The sequence below is a fragment of the Monodon monoceros genome, unplaced genomic scaffold, assembly GCF_005190385.1.
Source record: "Monodon monoceros isolate NGI ecotype Baffin Bay Population unplaced genomic scaffold, NGI_Narwhal_1 Super_Scaffold_18, whole genome shotgun sequence".
In the NCBI taxonomy this organism is placed as follows: Eukaryota; Metazoa; Chordata; class Mammalia; order Artiodactyla; family Monodontidae; genus Monodon; species Monodon monoceros.
Window position 1 is genome coordinate 142,230,623 of NW_021703774.1, and position 13,319 is coordinate 142,243,941.

The 13,319-nt window shown below is 38.1% G+C and overlaps 1 protein-coding gene across 1 annotated transcript in view; it reads right to left on the minus strand.

The window, feature by feature from the left end:
* Positions 1–2,890: 2,890 nt before the first annotated feature.
* The window catches only part of CMPK1 (cytidine/uridine monophosphate kinase 1), a 34,257-nt gene continuing 23,828 nt past the window's right edge, over positions 2,891–13,319 (minus strand). The window contains exons 2-6 of the mRNA XM_029230241.1: positions 11,615–11,761; positions 7,716–7,868; positions 6,405–6,481; positions 6,066–6,162; positions 2,891–5,059 (exon numbers count right to left, since the gene is read on the minus strand). Coding sequence (XP_029086074.1) covers positions 5,018–5,059; positions 6,066–6,162; positions 6,405–6,481; positions 7,716–7,868; positions 11,615–11,761 — 516 coding nt within the window. The 3' untranslated portion in view covers positions 2,891–5,017. The remainder of the gene's footprint in view (positions 5,060–6,065; positions 6,163–6,404; positions 6,482–7,715; positions 7,869–11,614; positions 11,762–13,319) is intronic.

The following is a 13,319-nucleotide window of genomic DNA, read 5'->3' on the forward strand; positions in this document are numbered from 1 at the left end:
AATTACTCAAACCACAGGATAAAGATAGAGGGTGTTAAGGACATCACCTTAACACCTGAAATCCATTATGTATGAAGCAGAACTGGGCTCAACCAGCTCTTGCTTCTCTATACAAATGATTTTATTCTCCCTACCCTCATCCCATCCCATCCCCTGAATTTCTGAATCTTCCATTAGTACACACTACCAGCAGCAGCCTCAAGTCAGCAGTTACCTTCTTTCCTTAAATAGCACTTATCCAGACCTAAGTAAAGGCCCTAAATAGAGGAAGGAACACAGATACAGTCTCTGCTCAGTCACGTTTGATATTGGATATGACACAGACATTCTGACACAGAATTTGACACTAGGTGTTTGTTTTTTTGTTTTTACTTTTTGGCCCACCATGCAGCATGTGGAATCTTAAGTTCCAAGACCTGGGATTGAACTTGTACCCCCTGCAGTGGAAGCGCGGATTCTTAACCGCTGGACCGCTGGGGAAGTTCCAACACCAGGGGGGTTTTGATGCCGCTGTTTTAACTTGGTCATTTTGATGTGGGAATATTGACTCAATCGAAAAGTTAGCCACGAAACTTTAGCATTTTCCCCCTTAAATAATGTAAATAATGTGTTCATTTTGACCACCATCCTAGTTGAGGATAGGATGACAGTTGTGCCTTTTGCGCACATTACCTGATAACTTAAAAGAGGTTAGGACTTCCCTGGTGGTCCAGTGGTAAAGAATCTGCCTTACAATGCAGGGGACATGGGTTTGATCCCTGGTCAGGGAACTAAGATCCCACATGCCACAGGGCAACTAAGCCCATGTGCCACAACTACTGAGCTCGTGCGCCTCAACTAGAGAGCCTGCGTGCCACAGACTACAGAGCCCACGCGCCCTGGAGCCTGCGCGCCACAACTAGGAGAAAACCCGCACGCCACATCTAGAGAGAAGCCCGCGCACTGCAACGAAGAGCCCATGATCCGCAAGAAAAGATCCCACATGCCACAACTAAGACCTGAAGCAGCCAAAACTCAATAATAGAATAAAGAGAAAACAAAACAGAGGTTTACATTTTGACAAAGCCACTTTGATGCAGCCTTGCAATGCTCATAGGTACTCTGGCCAAGTTCTGGCAGCTGCTTTGGAGCCACTTATAAAATGCTTCTTCATAAAACTAATAAACAATCTAGGGTGAGCCACGTACAAGAGCTTTGTGCTTTTCAGTACTAACTGCTGGACCGATTCAACATCTTTCCCCTCTGGCTCAGGAAGCCCTTGGAGCCAGGTGGCTGTGAGACAGCCAGTTCCACCCGCAGTCCTCAAAGGGCTGCAAGTATTTACCAACTAGCAGGGAAACTTATCCAATTCAGGAGTTTTCTTGGAAGTCCATCCTGAGTCCACTGTAGCAATTTTTTCCCCTTAATTTCATAGACACTGCCACCGAAAGTATATTTCTTCCAGGGAGCCTTCTAAAGGGAACTATATGTGTGTTCCCAAAGTTCACATACATGGCTTTTTAAAAATTTTACATTCTCTTTTTAAATGTGGTTACTCAACCAAACAAGAATACATCTGCTATTCTGTAGTACGCTGCCTAACTGCTTGATTTCACTGTGTGGAAGACAGCTCTTAATATTTCTTAGGGTTATCTACCATTAGGGTTGGGATGTAGTAACCCACCTCTGCAGATGCTTTTCCTCTGGTTGGTTAGGGCATCAAAGACCAGTGCTAAGAAGTTGCATAAAGTTACTTCAAAATGTATCACAAAATTAAAAAAACAATTTTCTGTGGCTGCAAGAACTTCACCACCTAGAGAAATGCTGATTTATTACCTCTGTCTCACTGAACAGTACAAAATAATTAAGCCCGCTTCTCTTATGCCTGAGTCTTAGAAGGACAAAGTCATGAAACAAAAGCCTCTTTGAAGAATGAATGGGATGGCAGAGATCCCACAGAAGTCTGAGCCCTGGGGATAGCCTGGAGCTGGTATGGCTGACATAGGGCATAGGGTGGTAGCCAGAAATTCAACTTAGTCCTTCAGCTCTCCCCAGAACAGGAAAGATGATGACCTGCAGAATTTAGCTAAAGTCCAGAATTAACATCACAATCAAAATAACCACACCCCTTCAAAGGAAAGCAGACTTGAATCCAAGAGAGTACTTACACTGAAGTCAGAGATGAAGAAATAAAGGGATGAGTGATTAGGACCATTTTTACCTTTTCCTTTGGTACACAATATATGAACTTCCTTTCATTTAAAAAAATTGCTTAGAATAAAGGAGTACTTAATTAAGCTGAAGTATGCAAGAAGGCTAGGGAGAATTGCAATAAGCTATATAAAAATGACTGAAGTTAGCCAACAGAAGACATCTGAAGGTCTGTCCACGTCAGACTGTTAGTTTTAGATAGAAAACTCTCGGAAGGCAGAGTATGTGTTTGTAGCACTGTGGCTTGTGCAATTAGTATATGTCTGCAGATGAAGGACCAAACCTCCAGGGAAAAGATGCTGACCTTGTCTGGCCAAGACTGTCAACCACTATTATCTCCAGGGACCACTGGAATGTCAGGCAACCACTTAAATTACATGGACAAAGCTACAAGGCCACAAAAAACCCCGCATCCTGATACACATTGCCTGCTGCCAATTTCCCCCTCAAAGAGACAAGCAATTAATGCTGCAGGCCAGTAATGAATTGGGCTACTTGTGCCTCAATCTGGATTACTTCTTGAAGGAACAGGATAAAGTCATGCTTTCTGCTTAATTCAAGACGTATAAGCATCATACACAGAGTGGAAAATTCTCTTGGATCCTGAACTCTGCTTTTGCCCTGTGAGGACCCACATGTTAAATATGATACTTCTTGATCTTTGGTATGCTTGAGAGAATAGAAATCTGAACCAGCAAGCAGCAAAGCCCACAGCACAGAATTTATTGGGATTACTCACTAAATATTGATAATGCATACACATCCAACATCATCGAATAAAAATAATGTTAGTTAATTTTTTAAAAACAGCAAGCCTTCCATTGGGGTCTTTAAAGTCAAAAACTCACTGATGACTGTATATTTAATAAATGAAATGACCAAAACTAGTGAAGTCAGATGTAACTCAATCAACTCTCAAACTCAATATTGCCAACATGTTTTTCTACTTAAAAAGCAAACAAAAAGGAAAGCCTCATAATTTAGCAATTACTATGTTTCTGGGTTTTTGCTCTCAAATGCCACAGAAAGATATGTGATGAAAGGAAGCAAAGCACCTAGTCTCAGCAGTCTTCTTAAAAACCTTAAGTTTGCTTTCACAATATAAATATAAATATTTAGATCCCCATCCAATGGATTTCTTCACTTATGTGAGCAGGAATGTTCTCAAAATCTTAGTCTTTACTCTTGCTTCATACTACAGCTGTTTGATTGAACTACCACTACCAGTAAAATCCCTCAGTATTGGCTAGATTAAATCACCAGATAAGAATTCATTACAATCTCTTCCAAGAAACCAAGATAATCTTAACACAGATTTTAGTGGCTAATATGTTACAGTACTTATGGATACTTTGTTTTCTATGGCAAGTATGTTGAAAATTCATCACTAATAAGTGAATTTCATAACACACACAGAAATAAATAAATCTATTACAATTTAAGAACATCCATAAATTGTCCTCACTATTCCCAATGATTTAAATATAAAATGTAATTATACAAAATCAAAATTCCTTGCCCAGTTTAACCCTGTATACCAAACAGTATAAGTGCTGAAAATGAGAAAAATTTTAATAAATCTCACATTAAGAACCTTGGATACCACTTTGCATTAGTGATGGCAGAAAAAGGTAAGGAGAAAAATTTTCCAGAGATTTTTAAAGGAAGAATGAATGTAAGAGAAAATTCCTTTGGACTCTATACTTTTTTAAGAATTCTGTACCTTTTAATACTTCAACATGATGCCAAGAAAAGAATTTACTGAATAAAAGTAGCCAGGAAGGGAATCAAACATTTGTAAGATAAATTTATTATTTTTCTGACCAAAGTGCAATTTTTAAATCTTCTTAAACAACTACGAAAAAAAGTATTCAAGAAAATAAAATACAAATGGGAAATTTAACCATTAGATTTCTTCTGCTTTGTGCTAACCCTATGCTTAGTCTAGAAAACAAACAAAAAAAGCTTTGAAGTCTTACTAAAACACTAACCAAATCATTTTACCATAAATCTACTAAGTACATGCATTTCAAGGTTCCACTACTAGGAATTTTGTTAAGATCAGTTTAATCATTAATAACATTATATAATAGAGCAAAAGGAACACATGTCATTAGATGTGATCCTTGCCCCTTACCCTCAGATTTATGTCAGAATAAAACTGACAATTCCACCAGGCTCTGAACCCCCAGTGCCCCCATCCCAACCCCTGGAAGCAAAGACTATGCCCTGCAAACAACTCTGTACAAACTGTAGTAAAGCAAAGCTTAAGTTTTCTTACCTTTCTATAGGAAATGGTCAGCTATTTGATAAATACTAAAATACTTCTAGGAATTCATTTCATGACTTTGTTTACCAAACACATTGTCCAAGAACTCACTACACAAAAAGTTCCTTAGAATTTGGTCCATAAATTCACTTAACAGGTTGGAAATTTAAATCCTGCAAGAGAAAGAAGACGTGGGGAATCCCTAATCCAAACACGTTGTAATTACTTAAGGGATATACGCACATACTAAAAAGTTTTGCTCACAGAAGGCACAAACTATAAAAGGGATATTCTTTTTGAATAAAAACAAAAAACTAGCTAACACCCTTCTTTGTTTTGTGAGCACCATAGCTAAGATGAAGTTAGACTCGAATTCACTGTCTACTCCTGTGACCAAAAAAAAAAAAATGAAGATAAAAAATCTGTCTTACTACATACTTTCCAGCCATTAATTGAGATGTAATTATGAAAGATTAAAATTGCCTTAAAAAGGGGTTGTGATAGCAGCTATCAAAGCAATATTCAAGCCTGATTTCAAGGACGCTTTCAGGTTTAGAGTTAGCCTTCTTTGTCAAAAATCTTCACAACTTCATCAAAAACCTGTAAAGGAAAAGGATAATAATAATAATTTAAAAGGCAAATATTGTTAAAACACCATATGGCTAAGTTCCTGTTAAAAGTCAATTTTACATGAATTTTCAAAATGGATTATTAAAAAAAAACACATTATAATTTCTTAGTTTCATCTCTTTTACTTTAGACAGTAGTACAATACCGTAAATAATTATGAACCTGTTGCTTCAATATAAAATTATGAACATGTTGCTTCAATTTTACTAGTGCTTTTAGGACAAAACAAGCTTCTTGATAGGCTACCAATATTATAAAAAGTAAAAGTAAACTGAAGTGGCTTATCTTCCTAGTTCTGATTCTAAAACACTAAGTCTTCTGTATTACCTCACCTCTACAGGAAGGGACCATGGATAAAAAACCAAAAATGACTATATGATAAAAAAAGGTCCAGGGGAAGATGATTCAGGGAATCAGGGAAAGATCAGGTGAATTTAAGAGACACTAGTAGCGGCTGGGCACTGAGAGTCCACAAACCACAGTACAGAGACCCAAGATTCATGAAGGAAGAGGCAAGCATTGGGTCGTGGAAACCCTGTACCTCTGGAGCTACATGCTCTGTGACGCAAGAGATGAAAGAAACCGGGGACTCTTCAGCTAGATGATTTGCTATTCATGTTACAGATTTAAAAAAAATGATCATGGTCCAAAATGCGAATTTTCCAGTGCTTGAGAAAAGAGGTTTGGAATTAATACACCACCCACTTTTTACAAAGAACAAGTCTGAAATTGTAAAACCCATTTTAGACTCTATTCAAAAAGAAGTACACCTGAAACTAACACAATATTGTAAATTGATAAAATATACATACTTTAATTTAAAAAAAGAAGAAAAAGCCTAGCTTTTCATTCAGTCTCCAGTGTTTTGAAAAGCAAACTAATCTGTTACGGTGTTTCTTTTTCTCCTGCATATTGCTCCCCTCCCTGCCCCAAATCACATTGTTACTTTACTACCAGGCAGGCTAGGGATACTCACTTCATCAACAGATTTAGAAGCATCTATTTTCTTGACTTTCCCCATTTCTTCATATAAGTCAATAATTGGCTTTGTTGACTGAAGATAGGTTTGAATTCTGCAACAGAAGCAAATATTGCGAAGTTCTAAGCATACTTCTCTCCCCTGTTTAGGACAGATCGGGGGACAATACAGAATAAAACCCAGTTGGCTCCCTCCCTTATCAGCTTTTTGGACAAGCCATTCTACATATTTAAGCATGACATTTTCTTTTTCTGGTCCAAAATGGGGCACGTGTTTAATCTGTTACTCAAGTTCCAAACTGAGACGTGGTGGCAATGTGTAAAAACTGCAAAGTACCTCTTTTCCAAGCTCTCTCTGTTGTCATCACTTCTACCACTACTCTTTCCCCTCTCAAGACATCGTTCAATACAGATCTAAAAAGAGAAATATATAAAAAGTTATTTTTAAAAAGATATGAATTTGCCAGTCTTTTAAACCTGAAAAGAGAAGTTCAAAGAGATTACCAACAAAACCCAATGTGTTTAATTCATTAATCAACATGCAAAGTTGAAACATGTGGTTCAATTTACATAAACTAGGTTAAATAAGTACAGAGCATAAGAAGAATTCATTCATGACTCAGTTTTTCCTGTGTATTTTTTTTCAAACCGCAATAAAGAGATGATCTCTATGTGTATGGTTCCATCTATTATTAACTTATTAGGTATGAATTACATGCGTCAAACTTTGTTCCATTTTTGCTTACTTTTTGATAATTCCATAAATATCCAAATATTTAAGAGTTAACATATTTGCATTTGAATAAAGTATCCCTTGTTAATCGTGAATAAACATTCCTTAGTTATAAAGCTGTGGTAACATTCTAAAATTAACTCTGAAGAATAAGTGAAAACATATTTTTGGGGGTTGGAAAAAGAGTTACATTTTAAAACAACTCAAAGGCTGCAGCAAGTCTCTCCACCACAGGCACATTTGCAATTCAACCTAAGAATAGTCAACTTCCTTCAAGGCAGTACTGCTGATTCTTATTCTTTCAGGCCGTTGGCATTAATTTAATAAAGTTTATATTACAGCTGTCATACAGAGTCAGGCCTTTTAATTAAATGATTCCGGGGGAAAAAAAAAAAAAGATACCGAGAAATTCATTTAGTTATTCAAAAGTATGTCTGGGTATGTTATTAGAAGTACCAGAAAGAAAAAGACTGCTTTCCTGCTTTCTTTCATTTCACTCTTAGAAGACAAATCAGGCTATCATACATGTTTCTTTAAAGTAGAAAGTTTTCCCAACTTCCCAGAAATGTGTGTTTCCTTTCCAGTAAACGACATCCTAAGGCAAGATACTCTCTGATAACAGTGCCTACTCAAGAAGTAACAATGCAGCTTCATTACCTAACATGGTATGAGTCAATTCTTAACGCAAAACACAAATTCTTGTTATTTTGAAAATAAAGCAAGTTTTAGGCCCACAATATTGCTGATGCCAAATATCTTAAGATAGTGCTGTTCTGTGCATCCAACTTACCAATTCAAAAAATACTGCTGTCGATATAAAATGTAAATATAAGTGAGACCAATCACTTTCTTTTTCTCTAATAGTTGACCATCAGCTGTTTAAAGCCCATATAGGCAGATAAAGATTTTCATTACCTCATTATTACAGTCAAAAAACAAAACGAAAGATACATCAGCCTTCCCATCCATGGTCTTGTTCCAACCTTGAAGGTTGTCTTGATTTCTTGGAAACCCATCAATCAAGAATTTATTCTTCTGAGCATTGGCCGCCATCGTCTGATCCATTTCCTAATGAAAAAGGGAAGATTTAAGTTCAACACTATATTAATGCAATTTCTTAAGCAGAGTGGTAGCTATATGGGTGTGTTTTATTATTATTCTTTAAATCATAAGCATGGAGGGTGCATAGGAAAAAAAAGACTTAAAGGAAATAACATGTTTGCCTCAACCTGGTAGAGTTATGGTTATGTATCCCCCATTTTATACACATACACACACAATTTTTTTTCTGTAGTTTTAAAATTTTCTACAGTTAAGCATATATTATTTTCACGAAGTTATAAACAGCAAAAAGAGAAAAATAAGCATTAACCAGTATCTTTGCTCCAGTCAATAGAGACCCTTATCTTGCCTTCCCTTTCCTCATCCCAGGTCATTTTGCTATGGTAGGAAGTATGCTGCTTCTATAGGTACTCAGATTCTCTGCAATAATTCAAGTCCAACTGCAAAAAGCTTTGGATATATAAAGAGATTGCTAGCATTAATTATTAGTGTAGGAGTCAATACTCTTTTTTTTTAAACTGAAGCTAATTTAAACCTAAATGCCACTGGCCACACCAAAACACAGGTAGCAAAGGAAACAATACATTCAGAAAGACAGCAAGAATTGCACGTTTCACCATCCTCTTCCAAAGTCTGAATTTAGGTAGAATGTGGAAATATGTGACTGGGAGATGCAGATCTCGAATCTCCAAATCCTTACCACTATCAATCACCATGAGATAAGCACAGATGCATGCCTTTGACAAACTCCAGAGGAGCCTCTACTCTAAAGCAAACCGACATCCAGTTCCCTCAGTGCTCAAACTTTCCTGGTTCAAGAAGAACAATGGCTGTCAGGACCCCTAATTCCTTTATCTGAGGGTTGGCTTTAACCCAGCATCTAGCTTCTCCAATATCCACAAAATTTCAGAATGCTTTTGGACTCCTGCTATAGCATTTCTATCCCAATTATGGTAGTAGAAGATATCTGAAGGGGTACATCAATATTCTACTCACTCAACATACACTCATTCAAGGCCTACCATCAGGGAACATGAAGAGCAAGGTCATGGCCCCTGGCGGGCTCACAGTCCAGTGCGTAACAAATATGTGTAAGTAAATGCGCTAAGTTCTATACTGAGGTATGCAAGGATGCTGTGATAAAACGAAGAAGCAAGCACAAACTACCTGGGAAACTGCCAGGAAGAGCTTTACCAAAGAGGTGGCAGAGGAGCTGAATTCTGAATAATGAAATGGCAGGCAGACAGGGATCAAGGTACTCCAGATGGTGTCAACTGGATGTTAAAGGCTCAGAAATGAAGAAGCATAACAGCTTTGATGAATCTGAAATAGTAGAGGTAGAGGTGAACCTTAGGATGCATGTAGAGAGTGGAAGGGGAAATGACTAGAAAGCAGGTAGGGCCGAATTTAATGTAGGTAGGGCCAAAATTAATGAAAAACTTGTTATACCACACTAAGGATTTGGTTTTTATTCTGCAAGCAATACAGGATCACTGAGAAATTTTAAGCAGTAGAAAAACATGCTCCCATCACCTTTAGAAAAAAAAATCATCCATGAAGGATGGATTAGAAGGGGACAAAGATGGATTAAAGGCAAAAGGCTAATGATAAGGCTCTAGTGATGGTCCAAATAAGAAAAAAAGAGGATCTTGGGACTTCCCTGGTGGTGCAGTGGTTAAGGATCCACCTGCCAATGCAGGGGACACGGGTTCGATCCCCAGTCCAGGAAGATCTCACATACCGCTGAGCAACTAAGCCCATGCACCACAACTACTGAGCCTGCGAGCCACAACTACTGAAGCCCGCATGCCTAGAGCCCGTGCTCCACAACAAGGGCACGGGCTTGCAACGGGAAGCCCGCACACCACAACGAAGAGCAGCCCCCGCTCGCCGCAACTAGAGAAAGCCCGCACACAGCAACGAAGAGTCAATGCAGCCAAAATATAAATAAGTAAAAAATGAAAAATATATTTCAGTGATTGATTTCCCAACATAATGTCTGCATTCTTCCCAATATTATTAAAAAAAAAAAAAAGACAAAAAGAGGATCTGAACTAAGATGATAGTACTAATAGAGGAGAAAAAAACTATCAATAAATAGAAGAGGATAAAGAGAAAGATAATTGAAAGGATCTGCTCACTGAGTGGATTTGGGAAATTGAGGAAGAGGTGGAAAATACAGGATGGCTCCCAGATTTCTGGCTTGGGCAGCTCGGTAGATGGTAGAACCATTAACCAGGATAGGAAATAAAGGGTGATCACATTTTAGATGATACAGTCAGACTCGGACATGTTGATTTTGAGATACTTGTGAGACATTCAGATGGATGCCTAATAGTTAGTTAGAAATATAGGTCTGGGGAATTCCCTGGCAGTCCAGTGGTTAGGACTCCGTGCTTTCACTGCTGGTGGTGCAGGTTCGATCCTTGGTCAGGGAACCAAGATCCTCCAAGAGGCGGAGTGCAGCCAAAAAAAAAAAAGAAATATAGGTCTGGAGTTCAGAAAAAGAGATTTGTGCTAGAGTTAGAGATAGATTCTGGGATCATTAGCACAGTGTAAACCTTGGACATGGCTAACAACATCCAGCAAGAAATGTATAAAATAAGAGGAGGACCAAGGACGAAACCCCGAGAAGCATCATGGTTTAAGAAACTTGCAGAAGAAGAGTTATCAAAGGAGATTTAAGAAATAGCAGTCACCGAAGGAGGAAGAGAATCAAGAGAAATGGTGTCACAGAGAACAAAGGAGGAACGAGTTTCAAAAAGACAGGAAGTTAAAGGCTACAAGAAAAATGACTGAAAATATCCCCTAGATTTGATAGAGATCACTGGTAACATCAGCAAGAATAGTTTCAATGAAGATGGAAATAGAGTCTTAGTGCAAAGAGCTGAAGAGTAGAAAATGAAAAAGTAAAAAATGTAGACTATTCTTTCACAATTAAGCATAAAAGTGGAGAAAGGGCATTAAATCCAGAGAACAAGGAGAGAGAATTTAGTTACTCTGAATGGAAGCATTCCAATCTCTGAAACAAGAGTTAAGAATGTGTGTGAATGCGCCACTCTTCAAGTTTCTCTGGTTCCAATCAGAAGCTCACGTATCTCTTTTCCATTGGGCTTCAACTATTTCTTGCTGTGCCCACTCTTCCATTTCTCCTTCACGTTTCTTGTATGTGAAAATATCTATTAATGACTATAATCTTGAGAATCTATAGTGGAGAGATATCATGTAAATGCAAGGTATGTTTTTAGGTTGGACCTATTTTCATTTGATAGCTGTTAGTCTCAGCATTTCACACTGAAGACTGTGATGCATGCACCAGAAAAAGAAACATCAAGACTGAGAGAATGGCAACAACGGGAGGGTCATGGGAGGGAGAGAGGGAGGGAAAGAAAGAGGGAGGGAAAGAAAGAGGGAGGGAGGGACAAAGTCTGGAAGAAAACGGAAAAGGGAAAGGAAGAAAAAGAAATAGAAATGGAAGGAGGATGGATTGTCTGCACGCTGGGAAGGGTCAAGTGTACACATATGAATGTTCAGTTGTAGCTGATCCTAGACCAACGTAGAGAATGTTTCCTACTGTCCAATTTCTTCCCAGATGAAAGTGGAACTTCCAGTTCTGCCATTCTCAAACACCATGACCACCCTCCACAATCAAGAAATTCAATACTCTGATTTCTTTCATTACTCAAAGGGAAGGCAGATTTAATTTCTCAGTTCCTTGTTGGTTTTAACTGGTTGGCATTCACACTCCTTACCCTCCTCAACAAACTGATGGTTATCTCAACTGGCACAATCTTTCCATCTTTAATGTACTTTTCAATGAGTTCACCATACTGTGAATCTGGGTTCTTCCTTTCATCACGAAGAAGCTCTCCTGCAGAAAGGTGTGTGTAGCCATATTTCTGAAAGAACAAACACGTAGGAAAAAGATCAAAATACATTCAACCCAGGGTTAGGACTACTGTTTGTTTCCCTTCATGGTAACTTTTATATTCTAATTTTTCTATAATAAACAAGCTTTGCTTATATAATAAATAAATAATAAAGAAAAACTGAAGAGAGATTTCATACAATCCAGTTTGCTTAAAAAATATCCTTAACCTATGTAGCATATGGTAGCTATAATGTTCACAAATCATGCAATCAACCCGAAACTTATTTAACCATTCAAGGCATTAACAGCTCATCATATTCTTTCACAAACACAAAGTTTAAATGTTATTAATAATGTTCAAAGAAATGTCTAACAAAAATCTATATAATTCAAGGCAAAACCCCCAAAATCTTACCACAGTTGGCTGTACCCACCTTCTATAAGATCCTCCCTCCCTTAAACTCAACACATTTAAATTGAACTCATCAGCACTTACACAAACCCCATTCTTCTGTTTTGTTCCCTTTCTCAGTAAACAGTACAAGTCCTACCTCTCCATGAAATTCGCTTTCCTGACCACTCTGGAGAGTGGACACATAATCAGATAGTGTCTTAGAATATCACTGTCTCTCCATCTAAGCCAGTATCTTCTTTACCACTCTCAAAAGTCCATTTCCCACCTCTCTAGTTGTGACTAGAGAGGTCTCATCTGTAAAATGGGAATATAGATACCTATTTTATAATTCAGTGGTGATGATTAAATGAGATAATGTACTTACATAAAATGCCTACCAAAGAGCCTGACAAGTAGCAGGAGATAAAAGCCATCAATTACCTCCTTGCCATCATGAAGATACTTATCTTAAATAACCTGGAAGCATTTTTATATTATATATACACAGCATTTTTATATTATTACATACACGCGTGTGTGTGCATGTGTGTATATATATGTATTCACTTTAAAGGTTTTTGGGTTTTTTTAAAAATAAATTTATTTATTTATTTTTGGCTGTGCTGAGTCTTCATGGCTGTGCGCGGGCTTTCTCTAGTTGTGACGAGTGGGGGCTACTCTTTGTTGCAGTGTGTGGGCTTCTCACTGCAGTGGCTTCTCTCTGCTGCAGAGCACGGGCCCCAGAGTGCACAGGCTTAAGTAGTTGTGGCACGCAGGCTCAGTAGTTGTGGCTCATGGGCTCTAGAGCACAGGCTCAGCAGTTGCGGTGCATGGGCTTAGTTGCTCCGCAGCACGTGGGATCTTCCCGGATCAGGGCTCGAACTCGTGTCCCCTGCGTTGGCAGGCGGATTCTTGACCACTGTGCCACCAGGGAAGTCCGGCTTTAAAGGTTTTGACAGAGAGACCAATCAAAGGACTTAAGTGAGATAAAAGATATGAATACACTGTGAAAGGTCAGGAGTATAGTAGTATTACAATTGTGATGGTCATTATTAAGGATTTACAAATGATGTATTAGGTCAGGGAATAGGATAATAGTTGAACTAAGTCACATAAGATGCTATAGTGTTATTCTGCCATTTCCCCATGGTTGGAATGAGAAAACAATACAGATCTAAGAGACAATTATGAA